This window comes from Electrona antarctica (assembly GCF_951216825.1).
Source record: "Electrona antarctica genome assembly, chromosome: 6".
NCBI lineage: Eukaryota > Metazoa > Chordata > Actinopteri > Myctophiformes > Myctophidae > Electrona > Electrona antarctica.
The window spans coordinates 17,600,549-17,621,538 of record NC_136811.1 but is presented as its reverse complement, the minus strand read 5'-3'; the positions used below and the strand labels follow the sequence as shown (position 1 = coordinate 17,621,538).

At 43.4% G+C, this 20,990-nt stretch overlaps 2 protein-coding genes across 2 annotated transcripts; one reads left to right on the top strand and one right to left on the bottom strand.

The window, feature by feature from the left end:
* Positions 1-6,139: 6,139 nt before the first annotated feature.
* LOC306924807 (pancreatic secretory granule membrane major glycoprotein GP2-like) lies at positions 6,140-7,289 on the top strand. Its single transcript, XM_079503458.1, has 4 exons — positions 6,140-6,360; positions 6,558-6,717; positions 6,826-6,895; positions 7,015-7,289. The coding sequence occupies exons 1-4, from the start codon at positions 6,164-6,166 to the stop codon at positions 7,032-7,034; spliced, it is 447 nt and encodes a 148-aa protein (XP_079359584.1). The 5' UTR covers positions 6,140-6,163; the 3' UTR covers positions 7,035-7,289.
* Positions 7,290-10,758: 3,469 nt separating this feature from the next.
* On the bottom strand, positions 10,759-12,047 carry LOC306924984 (steroid 21-hydroxylase-like; the record flags this gene model as incomplete). The annotated part of the gene is made up of 3 exons (XM_079503663.1): positions 10,759-11,006; positions 11,573-11,676; positions 11,905-12,047. 3 exons carry the CDS (start codon positions 12,045-12,047, stop codon positions 10,759-10,761), a joined length of 495 nt encoding a protein of 164 aa, XP_079359789.1.
* Between the last annotated feature and the right edge of the window lie 8,943 nt (positions 12,048-20,990).

Below are 20,990 nucleotides of genomic sequence, written 5' to 3'. Positions count from 1 at the left end.
AAGCCGATTAATCCACATCTTTATTAGGTCATCATTGAGAGCTAGTTATACCAGTTATACCTGACGTCATATGCTGCTATGATACATACGCATCAAACAGGGCATACGCAAAGTAACCACAGTATACTGCTAATCAATTTACAAATTACATATACATATACATAGAGGCATTTCCTTTAATCCACCCGACACTGATCGACATATACGTCACCATCGAAAGCTGTCTCTTACCTTACTTAACAATACTACTTTTTTACCTCCAAAAACTAGGTACGTAGCAAATAGCTAAACCTAATAATTCAATATTTCAAATGTTCTTTCACAGAGAAGCTGAGATTTGACAGTTTGTAGCGGTCGACAGTACTTGCGCGCTCTGCTTGCGCACTAGTAGGCCATTTATGGCCTACTTGTGTGCAACAAGCAAGTAGGCACTCGACAGAGTGCAGTTCTAGTTTTCTCTAGTTTTCGCCAGCTGCCGGGCGCAGCTGCACTAATAACTTTGGGCAGGTCCTTCTAGAGTTTAAATGGACAGGTATAAGTCGAAGAGGAAGGATGGATGGGGAAGGATCAACATAATGGAATGTCAAAACAGGTCAGTTCCATATATGGAGATCTAAGGGTTTGAGGTTTGAGGTCAGATTTTCTGGCCAATATGATATCTGGGATCTCCATATATGGGCTTAATATTGATGACATCACGTGATGTCACGAGGCATGACCATATATGGGGGCGTGACCAACCTGCCTGCTTTAAATTAGATAAGGTAATTTAACATACCGGTACTTATGTGATGAGGAAGTCCGTCACCGGGGGAAACTTCGGCATCAAGTGGCAAGGGGGCAGACTAGCCGACCTGGACTTTGCGGATGACTTGGCTCTGACAAATCATACCCAGCATGCACTCCAAGAGATGACTAACAATCTACATGAGCACGGGGAAAAGATCGGTTTAGGGATAAGCCAAGAAAAGACCAAGGCCATGACCGTCGGACAATTAACACCAACACCTTCCACCACTCACTCTAGGCCAACACGACATAGAGTATGTTGACAACTTCACCTATCTTAGAAGTAACATCTCAAGTACAGGAGACATGGAGAAAGACGTCAACAACAGAATCGGCAGAGCTGCAGGCTTTGCAACATTTGGTCGTCTAAAGCCATCACTACAGCCACCAAGCTACGCCTCTACATGTCAATGGTCATCCCAACAGCGACCTACGCCTGTCAGACGTGGATGAAGACAGCCAGCATCACCAACAAGTTGGATGTCTTCCACCGACGATGCCTCAGATCCATCCTGAGGATCTCATGGAGGAGGTGATGAGAAGGGCAGGGGTAGCACCACTGTCTGACAATGGCTGGGCACATACTCCAACTGCCAATAGAGAGTCTAAGTAAGACCAAAGAACAAGATTCCTATACAGGATCTCCTCACTGGTCAACAAAAACACCTTGAAGACCCTAACAGGAGCCCTCGTACAAGGTTTCTTCGACTATGCATGTACCTCCTGGTACCACAGCACCTCTAAGGCCCTTAAAACTAGGCTCCAGACTTCCCAAAACAAACTGGTCAGGCTACTACTTGGCCTCACTCCCCGAACCCACCTCACCCCTGCCCACTTTGACAGGCTGGAATGGCTTAGGGTTGACGACAGAGTACAGCATCTTGCAATGGGTCTGGTCCACAAGATTCGATACACCACCAAGATACCCATGTACCTGTCTAAATACTTCCTTAATGTCAACGAAGTCCACACCCACAACACCAGAGGGAGTTCCACAAACCATGTGCAACCCAGATTCGGCACAAACAAGAGACTAAATTAATTTCGCTCATATGCCACCAAAATGTGGAACGCCCTACCAACAGTCACTAAGACATGCAAATCCCTTGACTCCTTCAAAACCACCCTCAAAGGGAACCTACGGACGGCTGCAATTAGAAACTGGCCCCCGTAAAATCAGAATCCCCCCCACCCCTTTTCCCCTCACTGTATATGTTTCTTTTCCCTTTTTACCTCCTCTATGATGATTTCCTGTTTTGACTATATAGTTGTGTATATTCGTACGTCTCTAATTGTTTTGATGAAGTGAAAATGGTGGGCCCTATTGTAAACAAGTGTAATGCTTTATGGTGTCGTCCACTCACAATTAACAGTTGTTGTATTGAGTTGTACTTGAAATGTACTGTAATTCTGCAAACTGTTAATAAAACTGTAAACCAAACAACTTACGGGAAATGCACGATTTCATATAGTAAATGGCACGATAAATAAATATTGAAGGCATGAGGAAGAAAAAAACATGATCATCCATGCATGACACCTGTCACACCTTGTAATGAGATACTGTGGGATATAAATCAGCCATCACCATCAGTCATTTCTAACATACTTAACTGACACTAATCTCTATCTCTTTCAAGTTGTGGTATGTCACTGTTCAGCTCTAGAGGCTCAGGCTTATAAATTCTCACCTCCAGGTTGTATAAAACATTTGCAAGGTAAGAGGAGAGACGAATAATTTTCTGCATGTAACATTTTGTCAATTATCTACATTTACATTCTATCCTAACTCACAGAGTGCCACGTGACGCCTTTGGACGCCTGTTTGCGTATGTACCCTGTTGCCGATGGTGCCGTTTGACGCCTTTTTTAATATCAATTAATTCGGGTGGTCAGCTGTGTCCAGTTTCCCTGTGTAACACTCGCCGTGGTGAAAGGATCCGGTACAAACTGGAAATGAAAATTCCGCTGGCTTATGCTTGCTATGGGGCGTAGCATCTTACAACGTAAATATCTCGAAATCGCTTTTCAGACCAAAATGCAAGCTTGGTTTGCGTCTGATGTATCCAAACGATAGTATTTCGCTTACCAAAAGTATGTTTTGGGTGTATTAAATTACAATCGCGGGACATTAAATTGCGGATTTTACTTCCTGGCTCAGCGGTTTCTGGCCAAAAGCCCTTTCAACATAAGGGTACCTCTGTTCACTTTGCATTGGTGGCAAAAGCGCTGCCCTAAGCCACCACTAGATGGCTTAATTGTCTTTGTGATGTTGTATATATTATGTCTAAAAATGTTTTGTGTATTTTCAACAGGTCTGGTTTGTGTCATGATCTCCAGGATGTGGACCATGGTGAGAATGTCAGCTGTTCTGTTGGTTCTGTTCATACAGAATGTTAGTGGAAGTCCAGGTAAACTGACTTTAATGTCCTCTTATTGGTATGTATAATGCATATGGGTGTCCTGCTTGGTAGGCCTATTACTGAAACAGACATTGTAGCACCAGACATTTGGTATATAGTCTTTTTTATTGGCCTAAAATATTGTTTATATATACATTCATGAATCCACCTGCTGACTGGCTGTCGGTATTGAGCAATTTTTCTTATATGGGTTTCTTGTGACCCTACCATTAACATCCTATGGCAGGCAACATTGTCAAAAATCCTTATGCTTTAAGTAGCATGTGACATGCTCACCAAATTAATTTTGAACCACATGTAAAAAAGGTTGTCCAAACATGCCTTTTCCAATTGAGAAACATTGCCAAAATCAAGACGTTACTAACACCACAAGACCTGGGAAAAAAACGTATCAATGCTTTTATTTCATCCCATTTGGACTATTGTAATTCCCTGTAGGTTGTTTTTTCGGATTTGGGTATAGGATTTGGTAAGAAAGGGTTAAAAATGAACCCAATGGGACATGTTTTTAGCCTAGCTGTTACCTTACTGATCTTAAAATACACCCTTCAAGGATTTCGAAAAAACAGGTGGCGTAAAAAAGAAGCCACCCTATGCACGTGGACTCCTGTTCCAAGATTCTAGACTACTAGTCAAACACAGATTTTATTATTTTTCTGGCCATAGAGTGGTAATTTCAAATTGTGCTACTGCACGCACGCACGCGCGCACGCGCGCGGATGCACGCTCACACACACACACACACACACACACACACACACACACACACACACACACACACACACACACACACACACACACACACAGAGAGAGAGAGAGAGAGAGAGAATAGATGCATTTGGACATCTGGGCTATAGTAGTTCAAGTAGAAATCATGTATGTCATTATACTGTACACACACACATAAACAGGTATATGTATAGTTTATAAATGCTTCAGTGCTCAGTCAGAACCCACACTGAGTTTCAGAAAGGGGTTCTCTGCTCCTATGCCTGGAAACAAGAATGTGTGTGTGTGTGTGTGTGTGTGTGTGTGTGTGTGTGTGTGTGTGTGTGTGTGTGTGTGTGTGTGTGTGTGTGTGTGTGTGTGTGTGTGTGTGTGCGTGTGTGCGTGTGAAAAGGATGGTTAGGCATGTTGAACAGATCTGTATCACTTCAATTATATTATTATTATTATTATTATTATTATTATTATTATTATTATTATTATTATTATTATTATTATTATTATTATTATTATTATTATTATTATTATGCCTATATATTCACAACTGGCAAAATGATGTGTTCAATCAAATCAACTCTCGCTGTGTAGATCCCTGTGATCACTACACAGTACTGAATGATGCCTGGAGAGCGACAGATTACAGTGATGGTACCTGGCGCTGTGACCGAAACGTCAACTGGCAGGGGTGGTATCGACTGTTCCTGGGGAGAAGCAGTGCCCAGATGTCAGAGACATGTGTGGAAAAACGAATGTGTGGAACACATGCTCCTCTATGGATGACACAGCCTCATCCTGCAGTGTCAGAGGGAGTTGTACAGCGCAGCGTCTGTGGTCACTGGAAGAACGACTGTTGCCATTTTGCGTCACATCCCATCCATGTGAAGAACTGTGGGAACTACTATGTCTACAAGCTTGTAGCGCCAACTTTCTGCGAACTAGCCTATTGTGCAGGTAAAAGTGGTGAAAAGTGGTGTTGGTGTTTTTATTTTATTTTTTACAAAATATGAATCTATAATATTATTATTATTACAACGTTTGTTTGTGACATTGAAGGCTTGAGTGCTTGTTTGATAATAATAATTTGATTTAAATCATTATTTTACCTTCCTAGAGTTCTCCTCACATTATCCTGAAGTTTCTGACCTCATTTGTGGTCAGAATCAAATCCAAATTGGACTAACACTGGCTGGTCTGCAATCCTTTGGTCTGAATGGAACCTCTGGCCACCTGGCCGACCCACAGTGCTCATCATTCACAGAGCATAATGGAACAGTGTGGTACCAAGTGGAACGTCAGGCTGACACCTGTGGAAACGTATTGATGGTGAGGACAGTGATGCTGTTGGCCACACTGCCACAGTACAATATAGAGCTAGAAACCAAACTTACTTTGTGGTTGGACAAAATTGTTGGTCAAGACGATTTTTTTTCTTTTTTTTTTCTTTTCATTCTGTTTAATTATGAGGCTGGATACTTTGTTTCCAGCTGGCTAGATGATTCACTGGACTGACCATTCAGTAATTTGTCTTTCAGACCAACAACACCCATTCCATCTACTCCAACAGTTTGTTTATCTATTCTGCAAATAACACCTCACTTCCTGAGAGGTTTCCCTTCTCCTGTGTCTATCCTCTGGACACAGAGACCAGCATTGGCAGCCTAGATGTGGCTATCAGACCAAACCTTGAGTAAGTAAACTATTTTCAATAATGCAAATGACAGTGAAAACATACAGTAGTAGTGAATATACACACTGAAAACACACTGAATATACAATCTATTGCAGTATGCTACAATAAATGTCAATGTCAATAAATTGCAGCAAACAACCAAATGACAGATTTAAGTGTGTTTTGAATGATTCTTTATTAATTGATCTGCCATTGTTATAATGGCCTCTAGTTGCTGCCATACAAGAAGAGACTAGTAATTACCGTACATTTCTGGCTTCAATTTGTTTCTCTGTTCCAGGCTGCCAATATCAAAATATGACAGGCTTCAGAAACTATTTATATGCCACATTTTATACATTCAGTGTTGGCCATATATATTTTTCCCAAGACAGTTCTTAGTTTGCACTTCAAAATGTGTCTGCCAACAGTGACAGCCAGCCGGCCACAAGGCCAAACCAAACCATAGATACAGTTTGATCCTTTAAATGCCATATGTTTCCCTGACAGGCTTGAAGGTGCCAATTCAGGTGTGGGTTCCCCAGCCAGTGCCTCCATGTCCTTGTTCCAAAACTCCAACTACACAGAGCCTTACCCAGCAGGCTCAGTCACCCTGCCAGTGGGCTCTGCCCTGTATGTAGGAGTATCTGTAGGGGAAACAGATCCAAGGTTTGTGGTCGTTCTGGACGACTGCTACGCCACTCACTCCTCCAGCCCTGATGACGTCATGCGACACTTCCTCATTCAAAACAAGTATGTTTCTCTCTTCAGCCTCAGCAGATGTTTGTGTCACAATAAGTGAAGGTTGGGTCGGAGTGTGGTATGGGGTATATGGTAACTATGATGTGAACTCAGTGTCTTTGTATGAATGTAAAATCCTTCATAAATTAATAAGTAAATTAATTAATGAAGAATGAGGGATGAAAAATATGATGATGTATTTTCTCCAGGTGTTCTACCAACCGTCGTCAGGTGACCGTGGTTGAGAGCGGCTCTTCCCTCCAGGCTCGTTTCTCTGCCCTGCTCTTCCTGTTCGATGGAGACTACAGAGATATCTACCTTCACTGCAGCCTCCACCTGTGTGACCAGAGAGCCTCCTCATGTTCTCCTGTAAGTTTCACACTTTATTTCCACACTCTGCTGTTTCACACCAGACAGTTAAAGTCAGTAGCAAAGTGTGTGCTTCACTGCTTACTGCTATTCCTTCACCATTCACAGGTTTGCTCAGGGAGGCGTCGTCGCTCCGTTTCCACACCCGTCAAACCCATCACCATTGGACCAATCAGCTGTGAGTATCAAGAATAACAATAACAGAGACAGCAAGGATCGGAACTGCTGACATCTCAATATAATTAAAGTTGATAACATTTGTTTTTGTTTTGTTTTCTCTTTGCTTTGGATCTTCAGGGGACAAGGTAGTGGAGTGAACCAGGGGACATCTTTAAATGATTCCAATATATTCCATTTGCTTACATTTTCTAATGATTGCATGATTTCATGAGGACTTTATTTTTGTGTGTGCGTAGGTTTCATAAATAGTCTATGCTATGATTAATCTAATGATATAGTTAACAAATCATTAACAATGTTTCATTTCTTTTTTCTGAAAAAGAAATACTGCAAATCAATAATTATGATAATAATGAAATGGTATTTTGATTGATTAAATAAAATTCATGGAATGGCAAAATCTGTGTCTGCTTCTTTAAGGTTCTAGTCCCAAAAAAAACATGTATGTAAATATAGAAATAAATGTTAATGCTCAATGATAAAAATACAAAAAAAAACATACGTATGTAGCCTCAATCATAAAAATAGATTAAAAATAATGTGGAGTATTGTAAGAAAACACACTGATCATTAAAAAAATAAACGTTTTTCATATCCTTAACATCAAGTGTGTGTGTCATAACTAATTAATAGTGAAAAAACAAGGTGATACTGACAGGCACTTCACTTTCAACTATGACTATGAATCCTCCCTGAGTAAACAATTCCTTCTCAGTAGGAGGGACAACCTACGATAGGGCTTTAACATACATTAAAATACCACAAATTAGTTAACACTAGCCAATCAAACAAATTATTAAAAACAACACATACAAATTATTTGTATAATTTAGCTTTATTTTGTTAGGCTACATGTTCAACACTGTCTGCTGAATATAATGCTGAGCATTGCGAACTTTGATCCATTATAAATGTCATATCTTTGCTGTTTAATACTGTACTTTGTCTTCTTGCATTTGTGAGGAAGGATAGGATATAATTGGTTCTATAGCGGCACTCAGTGGTTACTTTCAGGTATGACACTGTCACACAGAAAACACTTTAACAGAAGTTGGCAAACTGAAAACTCTTTAATAATGAAAAACACTTTAATAATCATTAAACTGCAGTTTACAGCAGCATCATTTCAGACAGAGACAGTGCTACAGATTAGTTAACTCATTAGAAATTATGTCATGGAGTACATGGAACATACTGCCATCTCAAGGTACAGCCAGGGCCAAATTAGCCATTGGGCTGGTGGAGCCAGGGCCCCCAATTGCAATTCCCATGACAGATCATAGGCATTTGCCTAGCTTGCCTGTGCATAAATACGGCCCTGGTCACAGGTCCATAGCCTGAGGACTTAAGGCTATTGATGATATGCACACGGCTGCCATCTTGCCAGCAAGGTGCTACCTAGGTGCAACTTCCCATAGACAGCCCATTCATCCAAACAGAACAGTCCTATCTAATTGTATTAAATTACGTCAAACTCAGCAACATTGCAGCTGAACGGAAAGCTTGAATTATCCTCTTTCTGTCTGCAATGTTTATTTAATGAAAATCCACTGTAGACATGTTATGAGCTACTTCCTGTCAAGAAATTCCTTGCAGATGATTTTTTTCTGCTGGAGTTTGGAAGTGCTCGTTGACTATCACTCAACAGCCCATGTGTACCATCTGTTTAGAATTTACACATAATGCAGGAGGCAGCAGGAGGTTGCTTTACTGATAACGAGCGCTTCCAAACACAAGAAAATGGCTGTATCTGTAGCCTGACACTCTCATTTTCATTTTGTTTCACTCCATCATTGATTATTCACCAGAACATATTGTTTTGAATGGGCATTGTTATAGCGATTCAGGGGCTAGAGCCAGCTACTGTATCTGTGGAACAGAGTCAAACTAAATGTAATGCCTCAGTTCAAATTATTTTGTGGGTCACAGCATGAAATGTGTGGGAAGCCTTGGTGTAGAAGTACAGTGTACACACTGTACTCTACAAGTTTGTGTTGGTATGACTATAGAGTACAGTGTGTAGGCCTACATAGTGTACACTATGTGTGTGTTGGTATGACTGTAGAGCACAGTGAAGTTGTGATCCATGGTGGCTGGATTGAGACTCTGGTAGGTCGAGTCTAACTCTGGAGGGCAGCTGTCATAGGTAAGGACCGTAAGGTGACCATCTGAGGATGTAAACAACAGAATAATTAATATTGTATAGATATAATCAATATAACCTTTATTAGATCTAGATAATTGAATTAAAAATATGGGGAAATATTCCTGTTTTCATTCTACGTTTCAACAGTAAAATAAAACAATTCCCCTCCTAGATCTCTCTTCTGTCTCTTCTGTAATGTCAGGTTCAATTTGCCTGCATTAGTAATAGAGTAGTTGTGGTAGAAGTGCTCCATCTATCTATCAATAGTAGTAGTACTGCATTAACCATAGTTGTTTGAGAGTACACAGACAGCAATAAAGATACAAATGTGTTTTAGAATTCCCGGTGTCTGCTTTTCCTCTGGTACAGTACCCTGTGGAACACACACATAAACAGTTAAACTAAGTCACTCTAGTTAAGTTGCATTCATATATTTGATAGTTGCAAAGCTTAGTCTGCCATGGTGTGTTGGCTGTGTTTGGAGAGATCAAGGCCTGCATCGCACAATGAGGTGTCACATGAAAATAGGGTATAGGGGGAGATATTAGGCATTTGAGCCATGCTACATGTGAATGTCACCTCTACCAGTCTAACACACTATAACACCAACCTCTATGATGACAGTGGTACAGAACACATGCACTTAAACAACACATACTGTACATGTGTATGAAGTTAACTCACCTCGAGACTGTCTCCTTGTCTTCCATATGTACATGAGCAGTGCTGTGGAGAGTGTAGGTTCATCTGACCGCTCTGACTTTCACTTGTGATCATGATGAGGCCCAAATATGGATATACCTGATATATCATGGCGATGACATCACCAAAGGGGTTAGCCGTCCCAAATATGGAGTTCTACCTTCAAGTACTCTATTTGAAAATAGCAAATCTACAAGCTCTTGACAGCTTATTGCCCCTACGTGCCATGATGTAAAACCCTTACACCTTCACAGGCTGGTTTTAATTGTATGAGCAGTACAGTACAGTAAATATACTTTGTTACTGTCCATGAGCTGTTCACTATGCTTTACTGTATGTCTGTTCAGCACCATGGAGAGTGAAACAAACACGGCCTAATAACCTCATCCCAAAATAATTCGCTAATAACTCTGTAATAACTTCTGTGGTTGAAATCAACACCGAGTCAGGTTCAACTTTTAAAAGTTAATTTTCTTGTTTGTTTTTTTGTTTTGTTTATGAACACACATGGGTTTCATTTCTGTTTTTGTTTATCAACATGCATACCTGAGTTTGCATTCACTATCTGATTTTACCCCCAACCATGGTTATTGTGGGGAAACAAATGCCAGTGAGAATGTATATCAAAAATACAATTTTGATTCAATTCAAAAGGTTACACAGTATGACTTTAAGTTCAAGCATGACGTTTGTGGGGTCACGGTTAGGTAAGAATGGGCAGGGCTCACACAGAAAGAAAGGGCTTGGGGTTAACTCGTGCCCTTTTGATTGACTGGGAGCACGACCAATCAAATGAGGACAGCTGACTGTTTGAGTTACAGGTTGAGATCCCATATTCTTGTTAATTTGTCCATCCAGAATGTTTCAGTTGCACTGATGAAGATAACAACATTATGCTGAATAGACAATTTAGACATCTTAAGGTTTAATGATTATTTAACAAATTTGTTTCATGCACATTTCCACACACATTCCGAACTTCTTATATTAAACACAGAATAAAACACTACAGATTAAGTGGCGGGTCTTGGGCGAGCTATAACGTCATAGGATTTGACCTTGAGCACCACACTGGCAACTCCTCTCAGGTCTGGCAGAGAGGCCTCATTCTCAGGAGGAACAAACTGGAAATCTCTCAGCAAGTAGGCAGTGAACAGAAAGAGTTCCACTTTGGCAACGGATTCCCCGAGACACAGCCGAGCACCTCCTCCGAAAGGCAGCAGAGCACGCGTGGAGCCTCCGCCTCCCTCCAGAAAACGCTCTGAAAGAGAGAGTTAGCGTTATATTTGATTGATGTAGCAGGGATCTATTTGCTAAGAGGGATCGAAGTGAACATACAGTATGTCCGATCTGGTCATTCATTTGTATGGCTACTGTGGGGATATGATTTGTCCCTGCATGCTTCTGCTCAGACTGAGTAGAATCATAGGGTAAAGGTCACTCTGTGCCCTGTGCTATAGGTGTGAAGGTCGCATATCGGTCTGAACATATAGTAATTAGTATATCGTCTCTGTCGGGTGGAAACCTAATTATGTCCAAAACTACTCAAAAGTAGCAGATCTACAAGCACAAATGCATTTCAAGCTTGTGGATCTGCTATTTCTCTGTGTGATGATATAGTATGATCAAGTAGGCAGTAGGGCATTCATTTACGAAAAAACACAAAAGGTTAAAATATGGAGAAAGGAGGTTTCTGCCCGACAGCGACAATATACTGTTTGCTGTATGGCTTAAAGTAAGTTCAAGTGGTTAAGAAAATGTCTTTACAAATGGAACCCTGAGTCAAGTGAAAGGAATGGTGTGCACCCCAACCCGCCCAGGAAGGACCTGGTTTGAAGTCATATGGGTCAGTCCAAACTGCAGGGTCGTGGTGCGCTCCGAACAGGTTGGGAATGATCACCGTGTTCTTAGGGATGAAGTAGCCTGCGATGCTAAACACATACAAGGTACACAGATTAGATCAGTGGTTCTCGATGTTGGGGTCCAGACAAGAACTGCAGTTCAAATATAATTATTTTGGGGGGTCGTAATGGCCTGAAAAGGTTGAGAACTACTGCTTTTTGAGGTCTATACTCAAAACTGTGAAAACAAGCCTCAGTCAAGAATTAAATTAGAATCTATGAAAAATAATATGTACGTATAGTATTATCAGCGCTGACCTGCTGTCTCTGATGGCTCTGTGTGGCACTGCCAGTGGAGCTACGGGTCTCAGTCTGAGCACCTCGTTGATCACAGAGCCCAGGACGGGAAGGCGGTGTCGGTCGCTGTACGTGGGGTAGCGTCCCTCCAGCACCGTGCACATCTCCTCATACACTCTGCACTGCAGCTACCGGTCAAACATTTACATTAATTGCCTGCTTAGGGCATGGCTGTCTGAAGACCATTCAACCACTTCACAATTTACAACATAAGCATTTAGCAGACACTCATATCCAGAGTGACAAAGAGCGAGATCAGAATAAGCAGAGCTTTGAAACAAAGTAGTATATCAGGAAAATAATCGGTTATATAGCATTCGTCACATTTGTAGTCAAGAAAAACAAATCCAAGTTACAAAAAGATGAGAACATGTGTCCATGTATGGTATCTGCATAGTATACCATCTATTAGCCCATTACCCCTGGATGGAGGGAGCTCACTTCGTGGCTCTGATAACCGGTTTCCACCACACACAATTACACCCAGGCGCTTAAACGGCCATGCCGTAATAACCCTTATGGTGGTTCTGCTCACCCCTGACAGTCTCGTCACACTCTGCTGTGTGAACAGACGGAACTATACACGTTTACATACATGTAAACTGACACTGTGCCTGACCGTAAATGACAGATAATGCACTGGTCACATGTTCCGGGGAGCCGGGGGAACAAAGTGCACCGTGGTTGCCCTCAGCCCTAAGGGGCGGAGGCCCAAGCTGGCTCACTGTAATCGGGGTGAGCCCTGAAGGTGGCCCGTCACTGGAGCGAGGGACAGAGTCCCAGCTTTTCCCTCCAACACATGGCGAGAAACCTTGCGGACTGTGAGAACTGACTCCTGCAAGCCCTCCAGTTGGGGCACCGGCCTAGGTGCCCAACGTGCTGCCGAAGCCACATTGTTGTGGCACTTCACCTCTTGAGCAAACGCACAACAGCCGGTCAACCAATTTTGGATGTGAAGGCTCTCCCGATGCCAGGGTCCCAGGACTGCGTCAACGCAGGGGGCTAGGTATATGCTGAATGGGAGGGCACAGAACTCAGGTTCTGTCGTGAGATAGCGTCAGTGCGTCGGATCTCGGGGTCTGAGAATAAGCATCCCCCATTCGAGCATGGCAGGCCAGTTGCCTCGGAGGCCGGCCTGTCAAACCCTAGCCCTTCCTTGACCGGGGAGTGTTGTATGTAGCATACAACCCACCTAAGACATGGTGGAACCTACCCAGGGGTCCACCTGAATTGACAGCCACTGTCTCGAGAGACAGCAGGCGGGGGCTGGGTTCCCTGAACTGTCAGGACTGAGGAGTGGGCTCAGCGCGCTGAGCACGTCTAGCCATACCCCGCCGGTTGGCCTCCAACCGGAGCTGCCAAACCTAACTGGGGTTGTGCAGCTTGAGGAGCTGTCGAGGCCAGTTGCCTGCCACTGCCTAGGGAGCCTGAAGCCAGTTGCTGTAGCTCCTCCATAAGGTCGGGGCCCTTATGGTCACCGAAGCGCCATGTGTAAGCAGGTGCTGGCGGCATTGAAAAAATAGCCCTGTGTTGGCTAGCTGCGCCTAGACAGCCAGGAGTTTGTGACTTCTCTGGATGAGAAGAGCTTTCTCTGTGGTTTCAAACCGGTAACCGGATTATACCACGCAGAGTCACACCTAGGTGCGTAAACGGGCCCCAGGACCGCGGCGGCAGCGATCAGCGACAGCAGATGGCCTCAGAGATCCGCCGACTCGGTCAGCTCTCTCTCTGGGTTCTACCCTGCCGGCCGCCGCAGCGGTATACAGCCGCAATGTTTAACCCAGAGTTTCTCCGACGAGGTCGGTTTCGCTCAGGGTCTCACAACGCTATGCAGCCAGGGACCCAAGGCTCCACCAACGAGGTCGGCTTCACACTTGGGACCCTTTGGCCACACCGAGCGCCGTCACAAGGTTTCCCCCCCAACGTGGTCAGGTTTCACCAGGGAGCGAACGCACGGACAAGACTGAGGCTTCCTCCGCCAGCGGGTTCGGCACTCAGCTTGTTTGCTGTTGTTGTTTGTGGAGCTACACGGCGCCCTGAGAGGAGTCGTCGAGACGACTGGCTCTCTTCTTACCTCCGGTAAGCGGACTGTGTGCCACGCAGCTGTATGTTGCCTTTAACAGACAGACAGACCCAGTACGTCCTGTCTGTGACAGAACTACACCCCTGTCGCGTGAGCTGACGCCCCGCCAGCAATACGACAGTATAGTGCGCTATGATGACTGCCCAGCATAAAGGGAAACATTCGACAGACCCAGCATGTTCTGTTTGTGTCACTGAACCCAGATCCACAATACCGAACTACATCACAGGCGCGTAAGCTGGCGCAAGACCAACAATACATGTATCTAAGTACTTTTTGTATGTATTTTATATGGACCCCAGGAAGATTAGCTGTCGTCAGCTAATGGGGATCCATTCAATAAACAATACGCCTGTATAGTGTGCTATAATGGCCGTCTGACCCCAAGGGATTTTGTTAGTCTCCCCTACAAACGAGACACAACAGCTACCCAGAGAGGGCGACTCAACGCTCACTCCCTAAACTGCACACTGTAGTGCATTAATAGGCTGCCGACACTCGTAAGTAGTCTCACAGAAACTTTCACAAAATCCCTCTTTACAGACCTGTCCATACCCGGCAGGGCAGAAAAGAGGCGGAGCCATAGCATGAGCTTAGCTCACCCAGCTCTGCCAACCTGGAACATTTTAGTCTGTTAGGCTGAAGTGGAAATGACTGGCCTTTTGCCTCTAAAAACAGGCCCCCATGCCCCCCCCCCCCCAGCCTCAGCTGGAAGGATGAGACCATTCGTACAGGAGGCGGGATCCTCATACCAGGGCCCCTGCGGGACACACCCTGGTCATGGCCATCCTCTGTGGGCATATGAGCTCCACATGTGGCCTGAGAAACCCCACTGTTTCCATCTCCTCTTGTCTCTATATAGATATATTAACATATTCTATATATACCTATATTCTTTATTATATGTGTATTTATATACACCTATATGTATATACTTATTGTATTGTACACATATTTTACCTGTTTGGACTGTGCTCAACAGGGAGTGGGCACATAGTAATTGCTTGAACGTGAAGGGTCACAATCTACCCTATGCAGAATCTCACAAGCTGCATCAATGAATCAAGGCAACATGGTACCCTAAGACCCCATGACACGGGACTCTCATGCGCTCTCTCTTTGTTAGGACAGATGTCCATAACAAATCAATGTCCACCGTTTGTTTTGTGTCACCAGCAGAGTTATGGACCTCTCTTTTTTCTAAAAGAGGTTGCACATAAACTGCTAGCCTAGCAGTTTATTGCTAGGCCACTCTGAGGCGCTCTAGCACAAAACGATCTGACATTAAGCACCCTGGAGCCCTCCAAACTTTTGTATATAATTCAAGTCGGCCTACAAGTCCACATGCATAGTGTGTTGTTGTAGATCGCCATTTTCATACTTATAAGCATAAGTATATATTAACCAGTATATATTAACCAGAACCAATTGTGACAGAGTAAGCGATTTGCAGCGCCTGACGCTGTGGGTCATCGGGAGTTTTTATCTCCTGATCTTTGAGCCACATCGCCCTCTTGTGAACCATGAGGCACAGTGCAGTCTGGCAGCCGTCCCTGACGCGCCTCCTCCTACACTATGACGCTCATGCCATGAGGAAGTTGGAGCACGCTGGAATGTTTTGTTTACTCTCGTGAGCTTGTCTCACTCTCTGTCGTGTGGTCCGGTTTGGACCGCGGCGGCAGCGAACAGCGACAGCAGATGGCCTCAGAGAGCCGCCGACTGGGTCAGCTCCTCTGGGTTCTACCCCGCCGACCGCCGCAGCGGTATACAGCCGCGATGATTAACCCGGCGTTTCTCCGACTGGGTCGGTTCCGCTCCGGGTCTCACAACGCTATGCAGCCAGGGTGCCCAAGGTTTTACGCTTGGGACCCTTTGGCCACGCCGAGCGCCGTCGCAAGGTTTCCCCCAACGTGGTCAGGTTTCACCAGGGACGGACACACGGACAAGACTGAGGCTTCCTCCGCGAGCGGGTTCGGCACTCAGCTTGTTTGCTGTTGTTGTTTTTGTGGAGCTACGCGGCGCCCCGAGAGGAGTCGTCGAGACGACCAGCTCTCTTCTTACCTCGGTAAGTGGACTTTGTGCCACGCAGCTGTATGTTGTTTATATATTTATATATTGTTTAAGTGTCAAAACTGCTGAGATACACGAAACGTCTGCTCTCGTGGAAATCAAAAGATCGAAGTGGCCATGTCCAGACGGGGCTTAAATAGCCCGCTGATTGGCATCTGGGCAGGGCCACCGTAGATGATGTGTCTTAAAGAGATATCCATGAACACTGCCCCGAGGGGTCAGCTTCCCGTACAAATTGAATAATTTGTAGTGGAGAGCCAGTCTCGAACACGATAGAGAACTATAGCTACGGTAACTACTTTAACCCTGACATCCCAATTTTGGGCATGTCATTATAGGCTAAGAAGAAAGGACAATTGCTGATCTATACAAGGTCACAACATGCCGTAATGTGTTGTGAGCTTGTAGATTGGCTTTTCCCCAAAAATAAGTTTTGATAAGTGACTTATTTTAAAATGTGTAGCGCAGTGGAATAGAGTAGACACTATGACACGTCAAGAGTCAATTAGTACTGTAGGCTGTACATTTGTGTTCTGGTAATATCATTGATCACTTGTTTTGCATGTCCGTGGGCAAAAAAAAAACATTAATGGAAATGTCCATCACATTCACAAGCTGGCATAGTGATGCCCCCGGGTGCAGATATACTATCATGGTTATTGGTGGTGGCAGCAATACTAATAATGTTAGTCTGGATATATCAAATCCTGTGTTGAGGATCACACAAGAATAGCATGCACTTTATGAACAAAATAACACCCAAACCAGACAATTAATTAAAAGGTTTCATAATTACAGTCTGCTTGAGGTGTAATACAGCTTTAAACAAAATAGCAGACAGTGGCACTGGTACATATCTGAACTCATCTTCTCCTCCTACAGTGCGTGTCAACCACATTAATCCCCATAGGTGTGGCCCTTCTCAGCTTCAGTTATGTTTTTCATACCAATCGTTGCATAGAAGCATCATGGTTTTGTTATGCGTATACACACCCATGGTACTGTGCCAAGAGAACTCACAAATCAAAACCAACGCACGCACACGCAGTCAAGTTGTCTACCGATGTTAACCATCTCAAACCCTCACCCTAACCTAACCTCCCACGGGACAGCACACCTAAACCTAACCGTAACCCTCTCCCAACCCTTAACGCACCCCTCACCAACCTTAATCCGGTCGTCTTAATGCACCCCTCATCAACCTTATGTCTAACCAAAGGATGCCTCCCGAGCCACTTCCAATGTGATTGAACTAGCAATTTTGTTTCTTAACTTTGTGTCTTATATCTGTATATATAAGACACCTGCTCTACGCAGGGTATGGCAGCATCCTGTGTCCTCAGGCCTTCAGGAGGCTGCAACCCTGTACTGGCATAAGCCAGTTGGATGGCCTCCACAATCCACCGGGAAAGCCGTACTTTAGTAATAGGGTTTCCTTTAGCTCCGGCACCCCATGTCACAAATACCCATGTACCCTTCCTGAAGGGAGATGTCTTGGTCATGTGCAGTCTGAATATTTCATATCAATGGTCTTTTGTCAGGTGTGTGCTGTGAACAACAAGTGTGACTCAGCCTTTTTACACATTACCAAATTGAACCATGAGGTAAAAAATATATATACAAGGAACACTGACAAATTATACTCTGGGAAATGCTCAGATTAAAAACCTATGGAAACAATAAAGTTCCTTTAAGGACAGTTCCATGAGTGCTGGTATTCTCTTGTTTAACAGGTTCTTCCTAGACCGTGCACCCGATAAAAATCAGAGACATTAAAATGAATTGCAGTCGTGCCTGCTTCCTTGATTTAGATGCGTGGTGTCAACGCCTACTGACTGGCAAACTGGCAAAAACTTCGGACGGCGATTACAGACGAACGATATGGACTACCAAAAGTCTGGCCTGTGGTGTTTTAATCGGATAGGTCCAGAGATCATGTGTACCAATTTCTGTGATATTTGGACAAAAACTGTAGGAGGAGGAGCAACAAGTGTGTTTTGGAGAAAATTGAAAATGGCGGAAAATCTATCCTGACGGAAATGGGCGTGGCCTATATGGTCAGATGCGTCATGGCCCAAGAAATCCAGGGAAAAAGAAATTGAACCTATGGTTCAAGAGTTATAAGCCAATACGTAAAGTGGGCTGTTATAGCGCCACCATGAGGCCGACCGATATAATTATAAGTTAATTCATTTTAGAAATGATTATGAACCTATTAGTATGACGAGACGAGAAAAAAGGACGAGACGAGAAATAAAAGACGAGACGAGACAAAAAAGACGAGACGAAGAGACGAGACGAGAAGAAAAAGACGAGACGAGAAAAAAGATGAGGAGAAAAAAAGACGAGACGGGACGAGCTGTTTTTGGGGGAAATGGTGCCATCTAATGGCTAAAAGGAGATTATAGTACGAGTGGCTTTTTTCAGCCAATTTCATTGAAAAAAAATGCTGTCTGTATTACACTATTACACTATTATACTTATTACACTATTACACTAATGTACTTATTACACTATTACATTTATTACACTTGCACTTATCGGATTGATGGAACGTAGGGCTGAGGGAACATAGGGTCTGTTTTGAAATGGGAGAACATACTAGGGCTGAGGGAACATAGGCATGACCCCCTTTCCTGGAGCTGCTCGCGAACGTCCTCTCCCAATTAGTATTTTGTATGATAGAGTGTAGCCTACAATGGTAGAAACCAGATACCACACGTGGAAAGCGAACGCTGTCCATCTCTGACGCTCTGGAGTTGCAGTACACAGACTTTCCTCACTGGGTCTCAAAACTGATTTCTGGTTAAACAACAACAAAAATAGAATTACAATTATATCACCACAATGTGTCCAGTTTACTGTTGTGAGAAAATGTTGCATATGTTGAATATGATCGGAGCATATCTGATCTAATCAATATAATCAAATATATTGCTATTGAATCAAGGAAAAACTGTCTGTGGTTACATAAACAAGGCACAAGCCATTAAGAATGCCCTGTATGTAGAAATACAGGTTTTCTGAGGTCTGCAGGCTAGCCCACTCTGCTCAGGGGATGGTCTAACATCAGAATATACCTAAATTATCAAAGTAAAAGTACATACATTTTTGCTGAATTTGACAGCCTTTATACAAAAAAGAAGAGCCTGGAGCTTACCTGCCAACAACTGGAAAATATATAGCAATTAAACATCAGAAAACGTGTGTGTGTGTGTGTGTGTGTGTGTGTGTGTGTGTGTGTGTGTGTGTGTGTGTGTGTGTGTGTGTTGCAACTTGCCATTGCCCTTCCCTTCCCCCCTCTCACATGTACAAATAAAAACACTACAAAACTACAATAGGCCTACATGCCCATTTTCTTAAAAAAAAATAATAATAATAATAACAGACTTACTTTTCCCCCTCTTTTTCAAGCTGATTTCACCTGAGTCGACTTTAGGCTGAACAAACACTGCAAGAAAAACAATATTCAAATCTTTAAACTTAAAAAATACTAAACTAAATATACTTTTCTGTCTATTCTTGGCCCTGCATGTCCTTCTTCTTACCCTTGCCCTGCCCTTCTACACAGAATCCCTTAGCCGGAAATAGCTGATCTACAATCTCACAACACATTGCATTGTGAGCTTGTAGATCGGTATTTTTAAATGGCCGAGTGCTGATGTGGGTAATGTATGTTTTGTAATAATAATCAAAGTAACTAAATAAAGTACAATATTTGTCTCCACCAGGCCGAAGGCATGGGGAGAGAGTATGTTTTGCACTCCGTCCGTCCGTGTGTCCGTCCGTCCGTGTGTCCGTGTGTCCGTCCGTCCGTGTGTCCGTCCGTCTGTGAACAGCTAATCTCCGGCACTGTTAACCTGGTCGATGCCAACTTTTGCACACACACTCCCTGGATGCCAACGATGAACCTCTGCCCCAAAATGTCCAGAACGGCCTGTTATAGCGCCACCAGGAGGCCGCTTTGTGCAAAACAAGTTTTTGGACAGTACACCTACAGATTTTGTCCAAACATCACGCAAATTGGTACACAGTCTCTCTAGAGCCATTCAACGAAACTGGTGTTTCAGATTTCTCAGACTCCATCCTGATTGGCTAAGATTGGCTTCCAAAGTTTGCAGGAGTGCTCAGTTTCAAACAAAATGCTGCAAATCATGAACACATCGTGTGATTTCCGTGAAATTGTGCACGCACATTCCCACTAGGCCGAGGAAGAAATGCCACATGAACATTTTCAACTCAGCCTCATGGTGGCGCTATAACTGGCCGAAAAGTGTTTTTACCTCTAACTGCACGGATCTGTGGATCACTTTTTATGCCAACTCCCTAGAGGCCAAGGAAAAACCTTTGCCTGGAATTTTTCACATCTGCTCTTTATAGCGCCACCAGGAGGCCCACATATGTAAAACACATTTTCTAATATTACTCTTTCTTTTTGTAGAAAGATGTAGTGAGATTTCTTCATTGTTATTTACTATAGTCCTCTTATAGTCCCATAAGAAATTACATTTGGCCACAGTTCTGAACGAACACCTGGAACCTAGGGGGATGCATATAGGTGTGTCATATAGGATCATCAGTTTGTCACCTCCACCTTCACATTCAATAGATCCTGTGATCTTTTGTGGCCAGATGTAATTTCCTGGGGTCTAGTAGGACTATAATAAATAATAATAAAGAAATCTGCGTAAATCTTTGTAAAAAGACGTATTTATCCACTTGTTCGAATGCTAAAATCCTTAAAACTAAATAAAGCAGCAAATGAAAAAAGTTAACACTCACCTTTTACTTTCTCTAATAGCAACCTAAAACATGAACCTTGGTTGGGAAAAAAAAACAAAGTTGTCCTTTAAACAGGAATTTTAAACTAAAGACAAATTGATTTGTGTTGATG

What these genes read in the sequence shown, in the direction of transcription:
- LOC306924807 (XM_079503458.1), top strand. Translation starts at nt 6,164, where the DNA reads ATGTCCTTGTTCCAAAACTCCAACTACACAGAGCCTTACCCAGCAGGC. An exon ending in GAGCCTCCTCATGTTCTCCT is followed by an intron (nt 6,718 to 6,825) that starts GTAAGTTTCACA and finishes CACCATTCACAG; the next exon opens with GTTTGCTCAGGGAGGCGTCG. An exon ending in CACCATTGGACCAATCAGCT is followed by an intron (nt 6,896 to 7,014) that starts GTGAGTATCAAG and finishes TTGGATCTTCAG; the next exon opens with GGGACAAGGTAGTGGAGTGA.